At 34.0% G+C, this 27035-nt stretch overlaps 4 protein-coding genes across 5 annotated transcripts; 3 read left to right on the top strand and 1 right to left on the bottom strand.

Moving 5' to 3' along the window:
- The first annotated feature begins 675 nt into the window (after positions 1–675).
- Positions 676–7032, top strand: LOC143578440 (nuclear transport factor 2-like). The gene is made up of 9 exons (XM_077062027.1): positions 676–1075; positions 1178–1312; positions 2027–2327; positions 2957–3306; positions 3839–4010; positions 4801–4922; positions 5015–5080; positions 6152–6236; positions 6716–7032. Exons 1-9 carry the CDS (start codon positions 1037–1039, stop codon positions 6721–6723), a joined length of 1278 nt encoding a protein of 425 aa, XP_076918142.1. The 5' UTR covers positions 676–1036; the 3' UTR covers positions 6724–7032.
- Positions 7033–7751: 719 nt separating this feature from the next.
- LOC143578463 (formin-like protein 6) lies at positions 7752–8993 on the top strand. The gene has a single exon (XM_077062042.1). It carries the CDS (start codon positions 8064–8066, stop codon positions 8925–8927), a length of 864 nt encoding a protein of 287 aa, XP_076918157.1. The 5' UTR covers positions 7752–8063; the 3' UTR covers positions 8928–8993.
- Positions 8994–11815: 2822 nt separating this feature from the next.
- LOC143578462 (auxin-responsive protein IAA13-like) lies at positions 11816–15062 on the top strand. Of its 2 annotated transcripts, none has more exons than XM_077062039.1 (4): positions 11816–12251; positions 12748–13004; positions 13931–14045; positions 14774–15062. In XM_077062039.1, the coding sequence occupies exons 1-4, from the start codon at positions 12034–12036 to the stop codon at positions 14898–14900; spliced, it is 717 nt and encodes a 238-aa protein (XP_076918154.1). In that variant the 5' UTR covers positions 11816–12033; the 3' UTR covers positions 14901–15062. The 2 variants fall into 2 exon arrangements, with proteins under 2 accessions (XP_076918154.1, XP_076918156.1); XM_077062041.1 differs by having other exon boundaries at positions 11820–12251; positions 13943–14045.
- A 370-nt stretch (positions 15063–15432) lies between these two features.
- LOC143578439 (uncharacterized) lies at positions 15433–18941 on the bottom strand. Its single transcript, XM_077062026.1, has 2 exons — positions 16062–18941; positions 15433–15910 (listed from the first exon to the last, which is right to left on the bottom strand). Exons 1-2 carry the CDS (start codon positions 18712–18714, stop codon positions 15498–15500), a joined length of 3066 nt encoding a protein of 1021 aa, XP_076918141.1. The 5' UTR covers positions 18715–18941; the 3' UTR covers positions 15433–15497.
- Positions 18942–27035: the final 8094 nt, after the last annotated feature.

Genomic DNA, 27035 nt, shown 5'->3' with positions numbered 1-27035 from the left:
AAATTTTTCATATAGAAAGATAAAAAACTACATTATATACTCACTTAGATAGATACTTATATCTATATAATAATGATTCTCAAATTATAATAAGTAAGATATACTTATATATAATAAGATATATTAAAAAATATAACAACAAACTAATATATATGTATTAAATTAAAATAAAATTACGCTAAAAAAATAAAATAATCATTATAAAATATCAAAACGACTAGAAACAAAACTTTAAATAAACTTCCGTAATACGGGAGGATCAAACTAGTTTTGTTATAAATATCATTTTATATACACATTAAATTAAACATCAAGATTTGGTTTTCAACTTAAAATTAGGTAATGATTATTCATACACCCTTTTTTTATATTCATACACTCTTTTAACACACATTTATCTTCCATGCACACCTTATAAAGGGTGTATGAATAACACATCCCTAAAATGACAATTATAGTTCATAATATATCAAAAACTTAATAAAAAAAGTCACAAATAGAAATTATTATATGAAATAATTGAATTTACGTACTACATATAATAATTTTTTTTAATATTTTCTACCCGTGTGAAATACGAGCTCTAACCTAGTTGTATTCTAGAGTAATTACATATTTACTCTACTTAATTTTCATAATTAGCACGTTAATTTAATTTATACGATAATTTTCCCTTTAGCTAATTTATTAACACGCTCTAATTTAATTACGCTTAGATTAAGGAAAAATCTCGAGCGCCGTCATAATAAAAAATCAACGAAGCGTCCATATCAGTGACTCCTCATTCGATCCAACGGCCAGGATTTAATTGGTAATGACTCAGTAGCAGATCTCATCTTCATCACTTCACTCTGTTAAAACCTGCAACTTTCACAGCAGCCACCATCACAATCACAATCTTCATCATCCTCAATCCTTCCTTCCATATATTCATTCACCCACAACTCAATTCACACCTTCCCAAACTCTAATTTCACTCTCTTCTATGTGAAGAAGAAACCATTACTTCCAGGGTTAGGGTTTAATAATAATAATAATGGCCAATTCCTACTCCTCTTCTGTTACTGCCTCTCAGGTATTCATTCTTTTCTTCTTCTCTATTTTATTTTATCAATATTCAACTCCATTTTATCATGTATTCAAGTTAACCTAGGGTTTTGTTGATTTATTTGTTTAGGTTGGTTCCTACTTTGTGCAACAATACTACCACGTGCTTCAACAACAACCTGATATCGTTTATCAGTTTTACTCTGATTCCAGTACCATGGTTCGAGTTGATGGCGAATCCACCGAGACTGCTTCGGCTATATTCGTAAATCTCTTTTCGTTATTCATTGATTTTATATGCTTGAAATTTGAATGTTATTTTGCCCTTTTTATAATCTGAATGTTATTAGATAATCACTATATGCATCACACTCTATTGACTTTAATTTCGGTTTTTATGGTGGGTGCCAATTGAAAATTCTAATTGAAATTAATATGTTAGATTGTTAAAGAAGTGGATTTTAGAACCATAAACCTCTTAAATCATTTTGTTAAAAAAAGTTAGATTATTGTCGCATTTCTATATCAGTTAAATTCATTTAAATTTTTTAGGCTCATTACGCAATAGTCTAGTTTTAATAAAATTTCAGGCCCAACACAGTGTTGTTCACGTTGACTTTTAATTCATTTTAGCTACTATGTTTGCTTATTTATGTTTAGTTATGTTCGTCTGCATACGTTCGTGAACCGTTCGTTTATGTTTTTTTACAAACGGACATAAACACGGACACACCTACTAATTTAATGAACGAACACGTTCGTGTTTGTTTGTTTGTTCGCTTCAAGTCAAACGAATGATAATGAACATGCTCCATTCATGTTCGTTCAATCTTTTACAAGCCTAATTAGAATATTGTTGCAATATTTAATTGCTGTATTCGTTTACTCTAATTGGTTTTAGCAATTCCGTTCACTTATTATACATATCCACGATAATGAAAATACTTGTATTTTGAATATTGGATTTCTATTTTTGTAGCAAATACATTCACTTATTCAATCACTACATTTTAGTGGGATTGAAATAAAGACAATAAATTCACTTGAATCATGGAGTCAAGGCATTGTTGTTGTGGTTTCGGGTTTCGTTAAATCCAAACTCTTCAGCGGTTGGAAGAAGTTTGTGCAGATATTTTTTCTTGCGCCACAAGAAAAGGGTTACTTTGTGATGAATGATATCTTTCACTTTGTAAGTGAGGAGGTTACACATCAGCGTCCACCACCTGTGGGCCCCGAGGTGAAAGTTGACTCTCAACCAATCACTTCTTCCGAGTTAGCTGGTATTTACCATTCCCCCTACCTATTTTCTTATTTTACGTTATGTAGATTTAAGTTGTAATTTATGGAGGTAGAAAAATAGGTGGGTCAGACGGGTTGGTTTGACTCGTAAGTGAAAACATATATTTGTGCACAATTTTTCTCAAGCAGTTAAATTTGTAGACAGGATTACAAAGCTTATGCTATTTTAGTGGAATAATAACCTCTTTAGTAAAATTGTTTAGGAAGTTTATTTAAAATGTATTTTGGTAGAATTTCAAGTTTCAGCCCTTTTGACGCATTAAATACTATATTACTTAAAAATGTATTTTTGTTTTTCGTTTTTTTTATTAAGAGCAAAATCGCAAACAAACTTATTTTTTTATTAAACATGAAACCATACTGCCGGGTTTTACCAATTATTTTGGTTTTGTTACATCTGTTAAGCCAGTCAAGGTTAAGTTATTTCGGTTTCTCACACAATTTTCTGGTAAGTTGGTCCAAATGTGAACCCAAATTGACCCATTTTAGGTAAGTGGGACAAAATTACCACCTCTACTGTGTATACGCCAACAAAGTTATGCTATTGATTTTTTTTTTGTTTAATTTTCATTTCCTCATTTATTATGATCTTTGAACTTTTAATTGCCAGTTAGTGAAGATGCTTTTGAGGTTAAAGCAAGAGAAAATCTAAATTCATTAAATTTAGAAACAACCAATGAAGATGATTATTACAACCTGTCACAAGAAACACATCTGCAAGAACAAGAAGATGGGTATGAAAGTGAATCTTATGATGAACAACCGCCACTTGAAGACAATGTTCAAAACACTGTGGATGAATATGTACAACATGAACAACAACCTGTTTACCATCAAAACACGGTTGATGATTATGTTCACAAGCCCGTGCATCACAACACTGTTGAATACATTCAAGAACCAGTTTCGGCTGTTGAAGAGCCCGTTGCAGAGCCTGTCAAATTCACATATGCTTCTATTGTATGTATTCTTTAACTACAACAATATTTGTCCAAAAGTTCATTTTTTTATAAATACTGTCATATGATTGGAGAAAACCACACTTCAAATAACTTTTGACCAGTTTTGACCCACTTGTTTTCTTTTATGCAATTACTCACATGGGGATGGTACATCTAGGGGTGTTCATCAATTGAATCGAACTCTAATAACCCGCAATTCAAGTCAAATATGAATAACAATTCCGAATTCAAATTTCAGGTTATTCAAATAAAAAAGAAACCTGCTTGAAAATAACATGTTCTGCAGCATGCTTTATTATCTTATTATTTGATTGATCACTTCCACATAATCAGTTTCAAAATGCACATTGTCACATTCATTTTCCATAATAATTGTTCATAAGAAAAAAAAGTGAATCTTTATCTGTACTCATAATTCAACATGTCATAACTCTTCTTTTAGTACAACAAGCTACTTTTGCTTTCCGCGCGCTTGGTATTCATTAGTACTAATATATTCTTATTTTGTCATGGATGCTGAATTCTAAAAGCTGTCTAAAGGGAAGTCTTCACCATCAGTTTCTGCTCAACCAGCTAATAAGAGTGTGACACCTGTCTCCGAATGGCATTCAACTCCTGAACCGGTTGCTCAACCGACACCTGTTTCTTATCAATCAGACTCCACTCCCCAACTGGCTAATGAAACTTTCACCAGTGAAGAAGGTGAATTTTATTTTGTTTTACTGTGTTATATCTGTTGCATTTAGAGGTATACATGAAACCCAAAACTGAACCAATATAACCAAACTAGATAAAAAACTAACAGTTTGTTTTTAGGTTTTCTTGAAAAAACAATTTTCGGTTTGGTTTTATACTTTTATGTTTTTTGAAAAACTGATTTTTTGGTTCTGTTTTGGTTTTGATATCAACCAAAAATTTGAAAAATTGAACCGAACCCAAATGAAAACAGAAAAAAATAGATTTAATTACTTTAGAAAAAAATAGTTAGTGGTATAGCCCATAGAAATTAGGTCAAAGTTTTGTAATAATCACTTATCATTATTTAACAAAATTTTCAGACCCAAAGTTTCATACTCAAATTGACTACTTTGGGCCACTTTTCTTTTAATTTAAAATTTTCAAGCTCATATGGCAAAATTAAAAAAATGATTTTTATTAATTTGTAACCCAAAAAATTTAGTTCAAAATATGTGATAGTCAATTTGTCAATAATTTACAAAAAAATCAATCCTAAAGTTTTAGGCTGAATTACATTAGTTTGGGCCATTTTTGTACCCAAAGCTTATAGGCACCAATGATAAAATATGCAAAAACAAAACCCTCTGTGAAAACCCAAAGAACATAAGGTTTTCAAAAACCGAACTTTTGATTTTTAGTGCAACCTGAGCCCAAAACCGTCTCATGCACACCCCTAGTTTCATCTATGATCAAAATGATTATATATAGTTTTTATACGACCTCATAAGACCCATAATAATGTACATTTTTTTAGGCGATTCGAAGTCTGTTTATGTAAGGAACTTGCCAACTACTGTTACCAGTCTTGAGATTTTTGAAGAGTTCAAGAATTTTGGTAAAATTAAGCAGGACGGTGTGTTCTTGAAGAACCGTAAGGTGGTTGTTTAGTGTTTTAGTTGTCTACTTTTTTTGGTCATTTTATTGTTTTAATGTAGAACACTAGAACGTAACGTTTGATTTAATTACAGGATGTTGGTGTTTGTTTTGCTTTTGTTGAGTTTGAGGACTTAGAGGGTGTTCAAAGAGCAATCGAGGTTCGTTTTTCTTATGCTTGCAACCAGATCTATAATTGTTTTAAAATTTTGTTTTTGCTGTTTAGCACATATATAAAATACCAATTTATTCAACTAAAGATTTGGTAAATTAAATGGTAAGATTTAGTGTGTTTTATGCTGTTTAAACTTGTTTTATGTATCCCTTGCATTGGATTTTATTAATGCTTTGTAGGTGTGTGGGGTCGTTTGTTTTAGATTTAACGATGTTTTTAAGAATATATTCTTTATGTAGTTTTTTTTCAATTAATTATGACATGAATATGATGCTATCCTGTTTTTGAGATGGAGTAACGTTTCTTTAACATGTAGAAATTCATCAAAGTGTATTATTCATCATCATCATCATCATCGTACTCAGTATATCCCACCAATAGCAAAGCTATAGTAGGGTCTGAGGAGGGTAAGATGTAGACAGCCTTACCTCTACCCCATAAGGATAGAGAGGCTGCTTCCGATGAGACCCCCGGCTCGATAGTAGTTTTGCATCAAGCCTTGGACATAAGGCACATAGCACTCAATCATCGGGACACCGGCTGATCGGTGCATGTACCCTTGTCTTTCGGCTATCAACGCCACTACATGATGCCTGATTAACCGTCCGTCACTTTTAACGTTATTTTCACGAGATTAGTAAAATAACGTCAAAATTAGTGCAATTTCACTTTTGCCCACCCGAGGGTTCACACATATATACATCATATGTGCGCACCGCAAGCAGGGCTAATCAAAGTGTATTATTCAAAATATAAATTATGACATTTTGTTATGTATAGAAACTCCAAAATCTTTAAAAACCTAAATTTTGTTTGAATTATTATAGTGGTCACATGTTCTACTAATTATTATTAAGAACAGGTTATTAGTATTTATTTATGTCAATTTAGATAAAATAAGGACCTGTTTAGATGGAATTGTCTTTTTTGCATTACAACATTGTATAATCGTAATAGAGGCCTGTTATAAAGGCAAGTTGAAAGTGCAGTTCAGATTATTATTATTGTTGTTGTTTGTTGTATATTGTTTACTTATTTTTTATCTTTGTTTTGTTAGGCATCTCCACTTCAATTAGCGGGAAGGCAAATCTATATTGAGGAAAGGAGAGCAAACAGCAGCGGCGGTAGTATTCGTGGTGGAAGTATGTGTCTCTCATTATCTAGTTTTACATTTATCTCAGTAATTATTAATGATCTTAATCTGATTCGTTTTACAATTGTGTTATGTGTGGTCCGTGTGAATAGCAAAACCAACTATACTTTCTTAATTTTTGATATGTTAATGTTCATATACTAGTAAAAAAGTAACCAAAAAGTCTCTAATTTTGTTTATTTAAGTCTCTAAACATGTCCAAAATACACATACTTGACAACTCTTCAATTGATCAAAACCAGATGAGCTGGCATTCATCATTTTTGCAAAATGGAAAAAAGCCCATTAAAGTCTACAAACTTTTCTAAAATGTAGATGCTTTCGAATGATTTTTTTTAAATAATAATGGCCAATGCACCAATTAGTTTAATGGTTTTTTCGTGTGATTTTTACAAGTTTGAGTTTATTTTAGCTGTTGTGTTTTTTGGTAGTATTTTTTATGCAATTTTTCAACGAATATTTGTGCAGGAGGTTGAGGCGGCGGGAGAGGACGAGGCGACGCATCAAGAGGTCGTTATGATGGCGGTTCTTATGCAAGAGGAAATGGTTTTCGTTAATCTGTAGTACAAGAAAGCCACCACGTTCATGGAGCCTTTGGTTTTCCGTTAAGTGTTTTTTGTTTCGAAATGAATGTTCGGGTTGTGATTTTGTGTTGCATTATGCTAATCTTGTTTTACATCTTCGATGCATGTTTGAGAATTATTGTACATCGCGCAAGCTGTAACTATCGATCTGTTGATTGATTGTTTTTAACTGTCAATTTGAGAGATGCATGTTTTGTGAACTTTTTTTTATCTCCTACTGTTTTAAGATAGTAAATGATTAATGTCTTTTTGTTTACTTTAGAACATTATAAGTATACCTTTCTGTATTTAATTCGTCATAATAGCAAAAAGCTGACCTCACATTATAAAAATTTGTGTATACATGACAAATATGTACATGAAAATACACATAATCTTTTGCATTGTTCCTATTTCATTCATCATTATTCCCATTGATGAATACATCGATATTAATTTCTAGACTTCGCCGATTTATTTGTGTTTATGGATCGTTCGTGAATACGCTCATTCCTTAATCAACAAACACGTATATCTCGCTCGGTAAGTGTTTTTAAACACATTATTTTCTTAACAAAACAAACATGGACAAGACCTTGTTTGTGCATGTTCGTTTGATTTGTTTGCATCTCTGTTAAAAGTGGAATCTAGCCATCGTTGTATTCTTTCTATGAAAAATCAGTTTATTTTCACTTAAAATCATGAACAACACTTCTAGGAGAATAGGACGCATAGAGGTTTTCTAATGAATTGATTTTGGAAAAACAAACACATTACAGACCACAACCTTTGCGTGGCGCTTACAAAAGTGTTTAGGAAGAGGTTTTGAGAAAAAACAACCAACCCCTTAGACTCATCACTTTCATTTTTAAAAAACGAACACTCTATATCGCCATAGTTATTTAAAAAAATTTGTCACTGAAATAAAAAAGGAAAAAAACATAAATTTGTCGTTTCCACACAGACTTTCAAGGACGAAAGATTCCCGTCGCAAATCTCTCTCCGGTCATCGTCTTCAGTTTCCTTCATTAAAAAACAAAATAAGTTCCATTTTTTATTCACAAATCAATTAAGTATTAATTAAACAAATATAATAATCAACAAAAGTAGAAAACCCAAAAACACAACTCTAGATCTTGGATAAATACAGTAAGAACCTTCTTCCTCGGTCTAAACCCTAAAAAGTTGCAGGTTTTCAGGCGACTCCAATATCATGAATTACAACCATTAATATTAATCATCAAACAACCACCATGAACTCTTTCTTAATCACCTTCATACTCACCATATCCGTCACACCCACCACCCACCGGAGAATCCTCCACCAGCCATTGTTTCCGGCAAACTCAACCACACCGCCGCCGCCTCCGGCGTCGGGGTCATCGACTTCTGACAACCCATTTTTTCACGAAACCCCAAGTCAACAAGCCCCAGATCAATTACCGCCGCCGCCGCCGGAAGCTCCGGCGACCCACCCAGTTTCTCCGGCGCCGACGAAGAAGTCCGGCAAGAAAGTGGCGGTTGTGATTTCTGTTGGGATTGTGACTCTGGGAATGCTCTCGGGGCTGGCTTTCTTTGTTTATAAACACAAATCAAAGCAACATATTGAGTCGGTAAATGATGCTGAAGACTTGCCGCCGGCGAGGCTTCTTTACGTCGGAACTGATTCGGTTAATGGGTCACCTTATAATAATAATAATAATAATAATAATAATAATAATAATAATAATAATAATAATAATAATAATAATAAACTGAACTCAGTTAAAACATTCGATCGGTATCGACCGAGTCCTGATTTGCAGCCACTTCCGCCGTTGAGTAAACTTCCGGTTTCCGAAGACGAAGAAATTCATGATTTCTATACTCCACATGGATCAACTGCCAGCACAGATGAAGGGTATTCGGTTCGCGGTTTGAGTATTAAACAGATTCATCGAAAAGTTTCGAGCCCCAATTCGAAAAGAAGTTCACCAAGATCAAGACTTTCAGTTTGTTCTTCGCCCGATTCGACGTCGGAAAACCCTCATTCGACCATTTCTCCGGTTAAACAACTGCAAACGACCTCAACGAGTCCTGCTGCTAAAGTTATTCCCAAAATTATAAAGCCAACATAGTCTCAATATATAAGCAATGATGATCTTCAGGCTGATGACGGCTTGAAACCGAAGATGAAGCCTCCTAGGCCGTAAACGTAAACGAACTGAACTTTCAGTTAACTGTCGGGCGGGGTATTCGTTTATGTTTGTTTATTTAATAAACAAACATGAACACATGTCTAGCTTGTTTACTTATTAAATAAATTCGTTAATGTTTGTTAGTTTACGTTTGGTCGTTTATACATCCATTTAAGTTTTGTAGGCATATTATAGTTTATTCGAGTTTATGAAATTAAAATATCATATCCATTATAATTTAGTCGGGTTATATGATTATTTAACCTTATGTTCACGGTTACTTTTAATTGGTGCTTGCTAAGTTATGTCTGGTTATGTCCAACGAAAGAGAAGAGATCAAAGTTAAGGATGATAAAGGTGATTTACGCGTGTGATTCCTACGGCAGATTCCACATGTTTGAATCCAACTTCGACTATACTAGTTCTTTTTATGTAACGAGATCATTACATGATGATAGTAGTTTTATATTTGCTTCTGATTTGTTGATATAATTTGGAACTTTTAATATCAAGATGAATTGCTCAATTGAATACACTTTTTTATGAAATATATAACCTTTGATTAAAAATTAAAATGTCAAAACTGAAGCTTTTGAGATGGGAATTCTATTGTTATAGTGTGGTTGGATGGCCTCCGTTAAAAAGATCTCATAGGCTAGCTTTCCATACTACTTGAGGATTTTAAAGATGGTACATAAGAAGTGGTTTTTGAAAACGGTTATCACCCCGTGAAGGTGAACATGGATGGAACCTTGTTTGTACGGAAGGAAAGTTGATCTTAATGCGCATAATTCATATGAAACATTGTCGCAAACTTTGGAAGATATGTTCTGTGAAGAATGTAAGTTTTGATCAGAGTAATTACAGAGTTTAATAACCGGAGACATTCGGTTGCTTTAATGTGAGTGTGCATATAGTTTATAACTGGAGACGTTCGGTTGCTTCTGAACTCACTTGCTTTGGTTGTTGGATAGTTTTGAACTCAACTGTATTGGCCCATGAATTGTTTTGAAGCATGTAACTTATGACATGCAGGCAGTTGTTAAGCACAAGATTTGTTTTGACTTGGTCTAAATTGTATTTGAACTAACTCAACTAAGGACTCATATTGGCACATTGACGAATTCCAAACACTTTCGAAAGCTTACTACGAACTTGTATTGAGACCTTCTAAAAATGGAATTCATCACTATAAGTTGACCTGTTTTGACGTGTATTACAGCCTTACAAGTTAAGGGAATAGAATATCAAGATTTAGACTAGAAGGATTCAGATGACTATTTAGCTAGAGCAACATTTGGTACGGAGAAACTCTACTTTCACATGGCTTAGTTAAATTCTATTTTTTTTGTATTATTGGGTTTGAACCTAAGATTTTGGACGAAAACAGGTAAATTTATATTAAGTATAGAAATTTTTCGAATGAAAACGCGTAAACTTACACTACATAGCAAAAAACAGTCCATATATAAGCTTCGCCAATGTAAAAAAGCATTTTCCTTAAGTATGCGTTTTTAGCATGGTGTTTTAAATTTCAATAGTGTTTATTTGTATCCACATAATTGAATGTTGTTTTATATGTATTCGTGTTGTTTTATTAAATAACATATGTCTTGATTAACAAGTTTGGTTATTTCATCTGATGATATTAATAAAATATTATTGCAATAAATACCACTATTATTAACAACATACTAAAATAATATAAGAACTTGGGTACAAGACCAAATATGAGACTAGCTATAAATTTTTTACGAGTATGGGTCCAAGTATAGTATTAGGTAATACCCGACTCGGTTATACCCGACTCGGTTGTCCGACACATACATATTCGTTTATCCAAGCCATACACCTAAACATTTTATTTATATTTTCAATTTTTTATGTCATTAGATAATAGATACTAACTCTTTAGTTATTTTATTTTATAATTTTTTTTAATAATCAATCACATACAACTTCACAAAAAAATACTACCCTTTTGAAACCCATCAATTAGGCCTGTAAACGAACCGAACGTTCGGTGAACTGTTCGTGAACCGTTCGGCAGGAAGTTCGTTTATGTTCGTTTATTTTAATAAACTAACTTACATGAACACAAAATTTGTGTTCGTTTAATTAAATGAACGAACATGAACACATGTTCCGTTTGTTCATTTATTTTCATGAACGTTCGTTTATGTATTAATAGAAAATAATTAAATATTATCTGGATATGTCATCTGCTTAAAGGTTTTATATTTGTTAATTTGTGTTCCTTTATGTGTTTTCGGATTTTAGTTTGTTTATGTTTGTTTGTGTTCATTCACATTGGTTCATATATGTTTATTTATGTTCGTTTATCTTTGTTTAGTTATGTTTGTTTAGATTTTAAACAAACGAACATAAACGAACTCAAATGTTCATTTTTAAATAAACGCACATGAACATAAATATTTGTTCGATTAGTTATAAAGTTAAATAAACGAACACGAATATGCCCTTGTTCGTGTTCATTCGATTCTTGGCTTTCAATATTCACATTGATGAATACATCGGTCTTATTCTCTATACCGATTTTATTTGTGTTCGTTTGTGTTCGTGAGCACATTAATTTTCTTAATGAACGAACACGAAACTAAAATCTCGTTCAGTAAGTGTTCGTGAACCGTTCATGAACACAATATTTTCTTAATGAACGAACATGAACAAGGCCTTGTTTGTGTTCGATCGGTTCGTTTACAGCCCTGCCATCAATTCCTTAAAAAGTATTTTAATAAAAATGAAGAAAACATGTGTTAGAAAGTGACAAACATCAAGGCTTTCTAGATATGTCTTTCCCCTGTGCAGTTGAGTTGAGTTAAGTGTGCCTAAATTTAGTAAAGTACACCTACAAACTCATAAAGGTTCAGATTGTTGATTGCCTATAAATTGAAACTCATCAACCGACATCTAGGTCCCACCGCCCATCGCCGCCACCACCACCGGCCACCGGATATGATCCCTCTTTCTATATTCTAAACTAAACTCACCCTTTTCTCAATTGTTGAAAACTCAGTTTTTGCATATGGACGGCGACGGTGACAGTGGCGGAGTGTCGTCCGATGAGTCAACCACCGCCGGGTCAATATTGGCCGGCAAGAATAATCAAGACAAGGGTGTTTCACCGGAGGTTTCTTCACCGTTTCCGGCTGCAGTTGATGATGGTAGTCAACATGCAAGATATTTATTGACTGGTAAAGAATTGGAGAATCCTAAATTATCCAAATCTCTTTCTCCTTCAAGGTAATTATATAATTAATATTTAAAACCCCTTTTGTTAATTTGTTGATTTTTGTGTTTTGTCAATTTGTGTTTTTACATTTTGGGTGAATTTTTAATTTTGGAACCAAGGACTTGATTGGATTTTTAATTATGGCTATACATGTTGGGTGAATATTAGAAAACACATATATGGCAAGCAGGTATAACTATGAGCACATTTGGAAACAAGAGTTCCATATTTATTATCTTGAAATATATTTTTAAGACAATGACTAAATGTGTTATTACTTTCTTTATTTGTTGCATATTATTCTTATTAATGATGAATTTGTTTCTGCTATAATTCTTTTTTTATGTAATGAGCGTATATCGATCATTACACAATGGGAGTTTTATATTTACTTCTAATTTGTTGATATAATTGCGCAATTGCATACACTTTTTAAGTATATAAAAACTTTGGTTAAAGTTAAAGGTCAAAACTGAAGCTTTTGAGATGGGAATTCTATTGTTGTAGTGTGGTTGGATGGCCTCCGTTAAGAAGATCTCACAGGCTGGCTTTCCATACCAAGTCACCCGAAGAACAATCTACCTCGGTACCAGATTTAAACGAAGATTTTAAAACTGATGCAAAAGAAGTGGTTTTTGAAAACGGTTATCACCCCGTGAAGGTGAACATGGATGGAACCTTGTATGGACGGAAAGTTGATCTTAATGCGCATAATTCATATGAAACATTGTCACAAACATTGGAAGATATGTTCTGTGAAGAAAGTAAGTTTTGTGTTTCTTTTTGTTAATTTCGTATATTCCCTTACTTGTCAATTGTTTTACAAGATATGAATATGTTATGAACTTGTTACAAAATAGATTAAATCTTTGAATCAAAGACTAACATTTTTATGCGTTAAAATTATAGACTATGGTAATATGACAACTTCCTAATCGACCCGTTGATAAGTAAATGATTCAGTTTCATATATCTTTGAAACCATGCATAATATCACATCTACCCATTAAAGTATTAATATCACATATACCTATTCAAAATATTTAAAATTTCATATTTATCCATTTTAATAAATACAATTTAGAATATGACCATTATACCTTTGTCTTTCTCCTTACACTTTAAACTCACATATCCTAATGCAAAATTTAAGGGAAAGCTATAGATGTCATGAATTTGAAATTGGGTACTTGATATTGTGATTTTGGTTGATAAATGTGATACTATACCGAGTTTTGAGGGGTAGATATGATATAATCCGGGTTGTAGGTGAACCAAACTTTTGACGAAGTTCGTTAATTTAAGTTCGTATAAAAAATGAACGAACATGAACAAGAAATATTGTTCGTTTAATTAAATGAATGAACACGAACAATAACAATTGTGTTCGTTCGTTCAATTTCAAAGTTCGTGTTCGTTCAATAACAATTGTGTTTGCGAACGTTCGGTAATGTTTTCGTTTATGCTCGTTCATTTGCGTTCGTTCATGTTCGTTCATTAAAGGTTTTTAAAATTTTGCCGTAAGGAACGAACACGAACAAATTCATATCGAACATGAAACATCATCTGGTTATGTGCTCGTGAACCATCTATTTGTTGGATAAAAGCTACACGAATCGGCTTGTTTCGTTTACAGCTGTAGACATTATACAAATTCCGATTACAGTTTTTTTTTACTTACGGTATCTAGGATCAAGCCCAGAAGAAGCAAGACGGTCAAAACTGTTGGATGCAACATCCGAGTTTGTGCTTACTTATGAAGACAAAGACGGGAATCGTATGCTTGTTGGAGACGTCCCTTGGCGGTACATTTCATATTTCTTGTACAATTAATTTATTAAATATGTCGCAAGTCGCCCCATACTCCCATAGTGTATTTGAAATGTATTAAAACCTCCTAAATCAATTCTTGCCAAAGTAAATAATTATGTTTAACACACTAGTTATTTATAAGCCCTGCTTGTGGTGCGCACATATGATGTATATATGTGTGAATCCTCGGGTGGGCAAAAGTGAAATTGCACTAATTTTGACGTTATTTTACTAATCTCGTGAAAATAACGTTAAAAGTGACGGACGGTTAATCAGGCATCATGTAGTGGCGTTGATAGCCGAAAGACAAGGGTACATGCACCGATCAGCCGGTGTCCCGATGATTGAGTGCTATGTGCCTTATGTCCAAGGCTTGATGCAAAACTACTATCGAGCCGGGGGTCTCACCGGAAGCAGCCTCTCTATCCCTATGGGGTTGAGGTAAGGTTGTCTACATCTTACCCTCCTCAGACCCTACCATAGCTTTGCTATTGGTGGGATATACTGAGTACGATGAAGATGATGACACTAGTTATTTATAAAACTCAAGAAAAGAATAAAAGAAATATCTTGACAGCGTAGGCTGCGTTTTACCTGGTCACACTGATTAATTGGGTAGTGAGGTAGGCTTTGAGTTTTGTACACATTACGTAACAGTTATTAACTTATTAAGATATTGTTTTCTAACATGGTGGTGACTGGTGACATTGTTTGATTTCAGGATGTTTTTACAGTCAGTGAAACGACTTCGTATCATGAGAAATTATGAATATACAAGACTTGGTGACCGTAAACGTACCATTGCATCGCCAACATGCCAAGAAAAGAAAACCAGAACCGGCATTTAGTTTGGTTCATTCGGCCTTTTAGGCTGTTTATACTTTGTTTGTCATGTGTATGATGCAAACTTAAAGTCTTGACCACCGGATTTCTTTGATTTTGTAATTATGTGATATGCTAAATGAATGAATAAGGTGTCTATATAAACTATGTCTGATAAATTATAAAAGAAAGTGGTTCAAAGTGTCAAAATCAACCTAAACTGTTGACACTAAAAATAAATAAATAAATAAAAATTACAAGTTAGAAAGCATCTTTTTTTTCCGAACGGTAACGTTTATTACAAGACAACTAGCAAGAAGCTAGAAACCTTTTAACATGTTTGACCCAAATCTTTTATAATTCTTTTGTTTTACTTGTTCGACCCGACTATATTAGAGTGAGTTGTAAGTATGTTCCTACACGCAATGGCTAAAAATATTTTGATATAAATTTTCTTTCGAATTAAAATCTGAACTCATTAAACAACAAAGAATAAGTTCTATGGTTACATTATTTTCAGTAAAAATCAGCATACTTAGCTACACATAATTAAACACTTACAAAATGTGAATACTCTACACATAATTAACAGAAAAAACATGTTCCATGATGCACTGGGCACCTTACAAAAGGTCATTTACTGGGGATGTGCTAAATACAGGCTTATCTTTATCACTAGTTGTTGGACTGTAGTTTGTGTTACTACCGCCTTTTCGTCTTGGCCGAGCCTCCTCAAGCATGCTTATAACATCTCTCATGGAGAGCCGGTCTTTTGGAAGGTTTGCGGTACAAAGCAAGGCTATTCTGAGTACTAAAATCATCTCTTCTTCCACATGTTTGCAGTTTCCTACATTTTGGTCTATTACTTGTGTTAACGGTTTGTTTTCTTTGATTTTCTGACGAACCCATTCGACTATGTTGACCGAATCTCCAAATTCGGGCTCGGTTGGTCGTTTCCCGGTGATGAGTTCCATTAAAACCACCCCGTAGCTATATACGTCACTCTTTTCGTCAACTTTTAATGTGTATCCGTATTCTACAGTCAAGATTGATATGCGTTAGTTATCCAGGAATACTACTAAGGATACCAATATTCACATACCCGTTAGTTTGTTTAAAATTACTCGTCGTGATTTTCAAATACATTCCTTCCTATTTTAATTTTTATGTAATTTTCAAATACTCACCAGGAGCGATGTACCCGTACGATCCAGCGACCATCGACACCGTCTCACTCTTCTTCACCATCATCTTCGCCAAACCAAAATCCGCTATCCGAGCCTCTAAATTCTCGTCAAGCAAAATATTATTCGGTTTCACATCACGATGGATCACAGGCGGGTAACAATCATGGTGCAAATAAGCCAGCCCATGGGCCACCCCGACCGCAATATTATACCGCAAAACCCAATCCACAAGCATCCGTCCACGCCCGTGTAACGCCTCCCCCAGACTCCGGTTCGTCATATAGTAAACAATCATCGCGTCCGTATCGTTATAAACAAACCCCAACAACCGCACAATATTCCGGTGCCGGAGTTTCCCCAACACGTTCACTTCTCCGACGAAATCGCCCGTGCTGCTTCCCGATTCGATGTCGGATTTCGTGCTCCATAGCTTTTTGACCGCAACGACAACGTTTGACCGGCGAATTTCCGCTTTATACACAACGCCGGTAGCCCCCATTCCGATCACATTCGATTCCTTTAAACAATTAATAATATCAGAGCTATTAAAATCCAGCTTTTGAAACGCCATTAATCTCCACGGCCACTCGCCTTTCCGATTATTATATTGTTGACCGAAACAGCTTCCGTTTACATACAATTTACTATACAGAGCTTTTCCGGCAACGGCAGCAGTTAAAGCAGCCAACACCACCGACATTCCGATTAACCATCCGGCGACCACGTGGGTCACGTGCAAACTATTACGCCGTGAATTATAACCAGTTCCGGCACATGGGTGTAAAACATTACCGCATAAGTTTAAGTTTCCGGCGAGATCATTAGGGTTTATTGTTTTCAGCATACCATTTTCCGGCACCGGACCTTCAAGTCTATTGTACGATACGTTTAACGATTCCAACGCCGGCGAGTTCCCGAAGCTTTCCGGGATGCCTCCGGTTAACGAATTGTTAGATAAGTCGATAACTGCTAGCGTTTGCATTTTGGAAATGGGTACCGGAATATCTCCGGCGAGTTGGTTGTTCCGGAGGTTTAAGTATACGAGTTTCTGACATGAAGCAATGCTCGCCGGAATTTCGCCGGTGAAGTGGTTGTTAGAAAGATCGAGAATTGATAGTGAAGGGCAATCTTGGAATTGATTTCGGATTTTTCCGATCAGATTATTATTGGAAACCAAGAAGTTTTGAAGGTTTGGGATGGTCAAAATTGACGAAGGAAGCGTTGACTTTAGTTGATTTTGTGAAAAGTCAATGAACGAAATGGAAGTTGATGATGCAATGTCGTTAGGGATTTCACCGGTGAGATTATTGTTGGCTAATTCTAGCCTTTGGAGGTTTGGGAGGGTACCGAATCCGACCGGAATCGTTCCTGAAAGGAGGTTATTTTGCATCCGGACACGAACTAACGAGTTACATGCTGACAAACCGGAAGGAACCGGGCCGGAGAATTTGTTGTTGAATAGTATTAGCTTGGTTAGATTGTCGTGGTTACAAATGGTTTCGGGGATTGGTCCGGTGAAGGAATTCGATGATACGTCGACCCATTCGAGAGGGGAGTTGCGGCCGAGATCGGATGGGAGAGGACCGGAAAACGAGTTGTTCCAGAGCTCGAGAACTCTGAGTTGAGTTAGGTTACTGATTCCGGGTGGGATAGAACCTGACAGTCTGTTGGACATCACATTGAAGAGCTGTAAGCTTTTCAATGCTGATATATCAGCTGGGATCTCTCCTGATAACATGTTATCAGAGAGATCCAACTGAGTTAGGGAAGTCATTTTCCCGAGCTCTGGGGGGATTTTTCCTATTAAATTGTTCTTGTACAAGAACATTGCTTCTAACTCCTTTAGATTCCCGAGCTCTGGCGGAATAGAACCAACAAGATTCCCGTACGCGAGATCAAGATACTTTAAGCTTGTCAGTTTCCCGAACTCTGCCGGAATACCGTCTGCAAACTCATTGTACCCGAGAATAATACTCTCCAAAGACGACATTTCTCCAATTTCTTTCGTGATCGGGCCCGTTAAATTGTTCCCCGAAAGCCCGAGAAACCTTAATTTTTTCAAATTCCTGAACGACACGGGAATGGAGCCAACGAAGAAATTCCCTCTTAAATCCAACGTCTCTAACGCGGTGTTATTCCCGATATCTTCAGGGATGTCGCCCGAAAAGTTATTACTCGACGCGTTGAGTAAACTCAACCCGGCCGCCATCCCTAAACCACTCAGGAACAAGTCAACAAAATAATTTTGACTCAAGTCCAACATTTCTAGCCGTGTAAGGTTCGACAATGATTTAGGTAACGGTGAAGAGAACCCGTTACAGCATAGATTGATCAAAGTAAGACCCCGAAGCCGTTGAATCTCATCCGGTATCTTCCCACTCAAATTACGCCCTGAAAGATCAAGCTTTTCGACAATTCCATTCGAATCACACGTGATTCCGGTCCAATTACAATGCGCGTTGTGTTGTGTAGAGATCTTCCAATCATTTAGCTGATCTAGAGGATCAATAAGGTGTGATTTGATGGATAACAAAACCGAAGCTTCATCGTTAGCCTCGGTCACATATGCGGACACATAAGAACAACATAACAATAACAATAACAATGACAATAACAACTCGAACGGGCAACGGGGTTTAGGCATTGTGATCATTGCTGTTATGCTTAATGTTTTTTTTTTTGATGAATTATGTATGTTACATTTGGACCATTTTGGATCTGGTTTTAGAAGATAAATGGGAGTGAAGTGGTGATAAAAGTATTTGGAAGCAGTGGAGTAGTTAAGCAAATAACATGGGAAGATTAATATGGATAATAATAATAATATAAAAGAGAGAGAGAGTTGAGATCTAGAAGGTAATGGGACAGTGGGAAATTTGGAACTTATGAATAATCATCCGACAGGAACATGGGAGAGAATGTGTTTTCTTCCATGCTTCCATTCGTCAACTTAGTCATGTTCATGATACTAAATATATGCCAAGTAAAAAAGTTAATTTTCCTATACGAATAAACATATAATTGATCAGTAATTCACCATCATTAGATGTTAGTGTTAACACTTATGTTTACACTACATATCTATAGAATTTGTTATTTTGTTATTAGAATACATAAAACTTTTAATATTCGTTTTATCTTGCTTTGAAATGATGGAATGTTGCATGTGGGCATATTAGAGTTTCTTCAAAGTGAAGGCAATGCTACAACACAATCTAACCTGCATTAAGCAAAGCACAAAAAGTTGATCGAATCCCTAGAAAAACATTATTTCATTTGAAAAAGAAAACATTCTTAAAGGTTTCTTTTACATGTAAATCACAAGACAAAGATTCATGATTTATGAGTAAAAACCACTCAATACCCAATTCTACCCAGTTATCACATATATAGTTATATTTTATTACCAACAATTATAACATGAAAAACATTTATAAATTGTGCAATGTTAAGCACTTGGATAATTCCCCTCTAGCAAGGGTCTCAATTCAAATCTGGCTTTTACTGATTACATGTCATAACTTCTTAAATGTCACGTGTCCAACATAAGTTATCATTAAAGTAATCTTGTTCAGTAATAGAGTATTGCCGAGTCACATAAGCTTTTAAGTTACGGGTTCTCATGATTACCAAAAAAAACATTATTGTCTTTTATGTTGTTAAACGGATTCTCAAGGTTACCAAAAGAAACATTATTATCGTTTATGTTGTTTAACGCAATTAAAACAAGGATAAGTATTGGACTTAAACCCAGTTTATGTATTTTCCGATTTTATATAAGGTTTCAACAAATTTATATGTAAAGTACGTGTGTGGAATGGATTCTTGTGAAAAAAATGCACAAAAAGAGTGATGGGCATATGATATTATGATCAATGATTGATGGTTGTAAATACATGTATATGCATAATCTCACATGCTAACATGTGACTCATATTTAATAAGTAAATTAGACAAAGAGAGAGTGGTGTGTCACTTCGGACCCTCAAAAGGTTATAACCCACCCTATTAACTATATATATTTTTTAGTTTTAAATGTGGAATATGAACTATCATTTATTTGTCGAGTTAACACTATAAGAAAACGACAACACTTAATACCTCTACTAAAAGATACTTCATCGGGATCAGTGACCCCAAATCTTTCTCTAGGTCCGGACATGAACGGTTATATAAATAAGCTTTTGGATATTTGGTAATCATCAAAGATAGTTGTAGAATGACAACAAAAGAAACAAGCAGTCACATGGTATCACAACACATGTGATTAACTTGCATAACCATTATCAAGATTTGCATAATTGTAGAGAGAGACTTTCATAACCAGTGTCAAGATTTGTATAATGTATAGTTACCAATGAGGCACACGCCATATGGTGATCAGGTCATCAGGTGTTGCCAGTTTTACAATGCTGTTGTAAAAAAAAAACATGAGCCAACATTATCCATTGAGCCCAATTAGTCCCACTTTCTATAATCCATTGGTAAGGCCCAATTACTCACTTGAAACCTAATCAATAGCCCACTTACATAGGACCGGTTGATCTAGTATTATAAACAAATTACATTATTGATTTTTGTTATAATAAGCGAAATGTATAATTCAGTTTTGTTGCTCACCTACAACAAAGATTAAAAATAAATTTGCTAATAAAAATAAAAGGTCAAATGGTTGTTTGTTTAATAAACTAGTTTTTTTAGGAGAAAGTGGGGTTGGTTGGTGAATTAGTCCATACTAGTTTGTTACCTTTTGTCATCAACAATTCAACACCTTGTTATTTTAACCACAGTTGATATGTGATGAATTGGAATAAAAGGAAAAAAATTAAAGTGCAAGTGGTTGATTAGTCAGTGACTTGATATGGTAAATGTATTATGATTTGATATTATTGATTTAACATGAAATAACAGTAATTAATGCTAATAATGGGATGATTTTATATGATATTCTCTGATTTGAAATGATGTGAGGATATCATTTAATATGATGCTATAAGATATTATAAGATATCATATACAATAATTATTGTTGCTTTGTTAAACAAATGAGTTGCTGTTAAATATAACAAAAGCTGTATATACATTGTCTGATTGTCAACATTAAAACAAAAAATCAAAACTGATACAAAGCAAATTCAAAAATCAAAACTGACTGTAACAACTAATGATCCATAAATTAGTTTTGCAAACACATTAAAACTGTTGTATTTGTACATCAAAACTTATTTCACTTCCTAAAGAAATCTGTCTTGACTCTTGAGTATATTCCATTCCACAGATCTTGAGTCTCGTGTTAATTTTTTCCTCAATCTCTTTTACATCCTTTAGGCACCCCGGTTTCACGCCTTATACTTAAAACAAAGCTCGTTTACAATGCTTCCACGTAGACACCAATCAAAGTGTGACACATTGCAATCACTGCACCAAAGAATTTGTTAGTCTAAAAGTACATGGTGAAGATGTTACGAGCATAATCTCAAAGTACATGGTGAATATCTGGATTTTACCAAGTCGGATTTATGCAATTTTAATGTGGAACCAGATGTATGAAAATATAGATGTTTGAAATTCAAAAAATTCAGAATCTTACGACCGCTATGAGCAATCAACATGTTATAATGACCCGATGAGATTAAAATGGCTGCCTGAACGATTAACCTACCAAAGACAGACAAATATTAGGGGCTTAGAAATATGAATCAATAATTAACATCATATAAATAGATTATAACGGATACAGAAAATGTCTTACTTATAGACACTTAACCACCAGATCTCTAGTCTTCTAGAAGAGGTTAGAGGTGATGAATGGATTTTAGATTTTAGTTTGAGAGATGAAGTTAAACATGTGTCCCATTATATAGAACAAAACCTAGGGTTACACACTTACACACACTAATCTAATATTTACATTATAAGCTCTGAAAGTGTATGTATTTTCATGTTGAGACCTTCTAATATGTTTGACTTATAAAATAAGACAAAATATGACATTGGAGTTAGCAAGTAAACATGCCAACTGAACATCAACATGAGAGACGACAAGCAATTTGCTTCACGGTCCTCGTGTGCTGCTTGAAACAACTTCCTTCTCGACAAAATGCAAATCATCAAACTTAGTAACTTGTGGCGTTAGATTCAACTTTCTTACCATCTTGTAGTTTCCACAATAATCTATGTTAATAACAATAGCACTTATAGATAAAAAACAACTAAAACAATGATTCACATGTCATCCAAAGTGGATCGATTATATTCGTGAAAGGACTAGCCAAGAAAGAACTTGCAAGGGCAATGCTGGTTCATGGTAAATGATTCTCCGACACCAAAAGAGGTGATTAACTTTAGCGCAACGTTAAGCTCCCTCATTAAATTGGCTATTAAATGGTTGATCTTTCTATGATTCTCAAACATTCACGTACTTTGATTGATCTTTTCTAATTGAGTTCTGTTATTTCAAGAAGAAGACAAAGATGGTATAAATTGATAATAACGAAAATTTATCTAGATCTGAAAACTTTGAACAAGAACCCAAAATAACATGATATATCTTCAAGTAAGTTATTCTTATAATAATTACTATCCAAAACCTTAACTTTAGAACCCAAAATGATTCAACAAAAACGATGAACCACTAAGTCAAGAATACATAATAAATAGACCTAAAAAACAATGCTAACAATGATCGAAATAGAATCATCGTAGCACAAACTCTTAAAATGTGAGAAGAAAGAGAAACAAAACTTAGATGAGGAATACGGTCGAAAACAAAACGACGGCGGCTAAATAGAACCCTAAAAGTTGCGTTCAACAAAATCCATCAATAGCGATAGTTATATGCTCCTCACTTTTGTAGTTGATATAAACAAACCTTCCAGTTTTCTTATATAGCTACAAGAGTCCTCCAACTTTAACCTTCTTACAAAACACAAATTATGTCATTATATATATCTATTAAAACACAACTTTCTTAACATAAATGGTGCATTAGAAGTTGTATTTATGGCTGTTTTGTTGTACATATTGTCAGGGGCGAAGCTCAATGGGGACCGGGGGTGGCCCCGGCCACTGCCGTTTTCTCCGTTGGTAGAGTAAATTTCGTGATTTTTCTTGAAAATTTTTATAGGTATTAAGTGAAGTCACCCCCGATGTATTTTTCCAAAATGCTACCGGTCACCACTGATTTTTTTTATAAATATAATACCCATCGTTTGGTTATTTTTTCTAAAATCTCGCATTATTTATAAACAAAAGTTACAAAATAGTAGTCGAATAGTAAAAGATTTGTTCTTATAAATATTTTAGGTGTTTGCAATTCTTCTTCTAGGTATTCACCCATAGGGATGAGATAGGTACCATACCATACCGATACCAAAATATTCGGTTCAGTACCGATATTGAAGGTAAAATTTGAGATATACCGGTACCGAAAATCAAAACTTTGGTACCTATTCGGTACAGACGGTACCAAATCTGTATCGATTTCGGTACCGGTACCAATACTGAGTTTGCTTATCCCTATTCACCCTTCCTCTCACATTATCATGAATATTTTAAGTATTTATTGGTTAAAAATTATTTTGTTTTTTATTATAAGAATAACTGTTTGAATAAATGAAGAAAAATTAGATATATAGATGTTATATTGTTTGATCCGACCCTATCATAGCTTTGCTATTGGTGGGATATACTGAGTACGATGATGATGATGATGATGATGATGATGATGATGATGATGATGATGATTGTTTGATCCGACCCGACCCGACCCGAATCACCGGCACGAACCGAATCGTCGACCCGAAAATTTTTGAGTCCGTGACTTCGGTCACCCCCGTGACTAAGCCCAAGCTTCGCCACTGCATATTGTTGTATGAGTAGTACTTGATGGAACTTTTATGATACATTTTGTGTTGGCATAAGAGTGTTCCACGTGTTATGCCTAAGTGTTCCGATGTGGTACAAATGGCTCTTTTCGGATGGTTTGTGCAAGAACTTGAGTAATGAGGAAGTTGCGGAGACATTTTGTTGTTAAAAGTCTCTTCTTTTTCAACAGTATGCGAATTATAAATTTGTGTTTGCTTTAATGGTTACTTTGATTATCTTGCATGCGTTCAAAAGCACCACTCATGTTAATGACATTGATTATCATTATTTTGATGACAATCGTGGCCGCTGTTGAGGCAATGACGATCTCCTGAGCAGCTTCACTGACATATGTATCAATAACTGAATCTCGGTCTTTGTGGCTTTATTGTATGTGATCAGATTCTATATGGTGAATTTGAAGGCACTTCGTTGTGGCTCTAAGATTGTGATAAGATTTGCCAAAACACAGATTGTTGGTAATTTGATCTGATAAATTTGTTTATGGCTGTGATAATGATTCAGTTTTTTTTGTATGGCAACTTATCTTGCAGCCATTATATGGTTTTGAGCCTGTTGTGATTGCATCATTTGTGATTCGTTCATATTTGTAACCTTAATTTGTCGTACATTGTCTCATCTTTATCTTTGATTTGAAAGTTCAGCTTTACTTCTATCATATAGTCTTCTATTTTCACTTACCATTCTCGGTTTTGATTTAATTTTTTTCAATTGAAGTGAACCGTCGCATTTGCTACCGGAAGAATGAGGCGAAATTCAAGTTTGTCTTTGGTACAATGATTTTTGTGATTTGCTCTTGGGGTTTTTCATATTTGTATCGTTGTTGGCTTTACTACATGAATATCATGGCAAAAAAATTTAAATTAAAATTGTTGTACCAGTTGTGTTAAAAAAGTTTAGGTTTTTAACTCTTAAGTGTGGTGATATATTGCAACATTTGTTAAAAAAGTTTAGGTTTTTAGCTCAAGTGAACAATGAACTGTGAAGGTATTTTTTTTTTTTTTGCAATGTGTGATGATATACAATAGTAGTTGGTTTTTAAAGAGTGATGAATCTTTTAACTCAACGAGTCTTCTTTGACATGTTTAACTAATTGACAACCTCGCTGCAACGGCAGGGAGGGGGGGGGGGGTCTAAATGTATAATCTTTTGCAAAATGGGTTGTACTTTGTGCTTGATTATTTTTATTTATTCAATCTTCTTTTTTTATTTTTAAACCTATATTTTTCATTTTTTACATGTTTGTCAAAAAAAACATTTTTCATTTTAACCACAACTGTTTTCATTTTTCAACTTTGGTCCCCAATACTTTTCATATTCTAAAAACTTTTCATTCAATGTTTTGGTCTAAAAATAATGAGTTAACACGCTGCATGCGCGTGTGTGGTTCAACATTTTTATTTTATTTTCCTCCTTTAGCAGCTCCATAATAACGTGCATGTCCAAAGTTGACTCAGTTATTCTTTTCAGTATTTTACGTTTCCGTCTAATTTCTGAGCGTTAACAAACCGCAACGGGTGTGAGTAGTTGAACCTATTTACGTGTTATTTCTGTTTGTTTTAGAGTCCTACCGCAAAACGTGGGTCCAACTCCCCTTTAATACACATGTTTGATATGAAAAATCTGCCAAACAAAATGCGTCCCAAGCCGAAATATCACAAGTACCACCTCGTCCTGGGCCATCGCACGGAAAACTATAACCAAAATCCTTTTTATCTGGCATTAACTTGGAACCACGTGCATCTAACGCACCTTTTACTAAGATCAACGTAGTTGTATGTAAACCCAGAGCAATAGCATGATGAACCAAAAAGTCTCCAGGACCTATTGTTAAGAATAGTGAATTACTATTCTCATTAACAGCATTTAACCAACCTGGCAACCATATGCTTCGACCCGAATTGAATGCCGGGCCGTTCGTTGAAGATAAAAGTATATCGAACCCATATGAAGTTTTACCGTGAGCAGATTGATGGGTTGATAATACATGTCGCCGTCACTTTTTTCATTGTTTTACGCCTCAGTCGCAACACGCCAGGGGTAGCTTAATGCTAGTTAATAATAAAAACAACGTAAAACTTTTACCGACAAAAATCAATAATTATTATATTATTTAATATCTTTTCGTATAATGACAAATCAAATAATCATATCTTTTCAAATTATATCATATTATATTCAATCAAATCATATATCATGAGTTATATTATCTCCCTTGTTATAACGTATTACAATATCACATATCAACTAACTCAACTTTTGTTGAAAAAAAGTAACTTTTTAAAAAACTTTATAAATATATTTGATAAAAATGTAAATAAATCTCAAATGTTTGGTTCTATCATGAAAAATTGGGTTCCTACTACATATATGGTAAGTTATTCTATAAAAGAAGAAAAAAAAAAGAAGAATGAGAATGATTTGTGAATGAAAAAACCCTAAAAAATAATAAAGAATTAATAAAATAACTCATAACTTAAAATTTCATAAACCTTAGATATGGTATTGAGGAAGTTTTTTTTCTTAAAAGGAACCGGCCGTCAAAGTCTACGAAATTTAAAAAAAAAAAAGTTTATGAAGTCATGTGTGTCCCCTTTTCTAGTTTCTAGGTTGCGGTGTTTGGTCTCATTTTGAATGGGAAAAGTTACAGATAAGTACATATTACCAAATTTTTTTTACCAAAATAATCATTGACTTTTGTTTATATTTTTTTATTATAGAAATTCACGGTCATGCGGTATACACTTTCACGCTTGGGCGTGAATTATTATATTTCTTAAGTATATTATTAATTTTATTTTTTTATTCGGAAGGGTTACATTTATAGAAAAAAAATAGTTTCTTTTTCATTTTTTGTTTTATTTATTTACTATTCTTTTGAACATATATACCTTAAAGTTAAAATCGTTTGTTTTTATCTAAATTTTTGATTTATTAATAAAATTTATCACGGCCCGTTTGTTTAAAGTACACCATACATGATGTAAACTGTAAAGCATAATTATAATAAGTATGGTGTAATTTATCTTGGTTTTGTTAAATGCAATCAAATTATGATTCCTTAAGTCGTATATATTTTCCTAACAA

This window comes from Bidens hawaiensis, unplaced genomic scaffold (assembly GCF_021521415.1).
Source record: "Bidens hawaiensis isolate Kalapana, Puna unplaced genomic scaffold, B.hawaiensis_p1.1 tig00029273_1, whole genome shotgun sequence".
Lineage (NCBI taxonomy): Eukaryota > Viridiplantae > Streptophyta > Magnoliopsida > Asterales > Asteraceae > Bidens > Bidens hawaiensis.
Note: the sequence above shows the minus strand (reverse complement) of the source record. Positions and strands in the feature narration are given on the sequence as shown.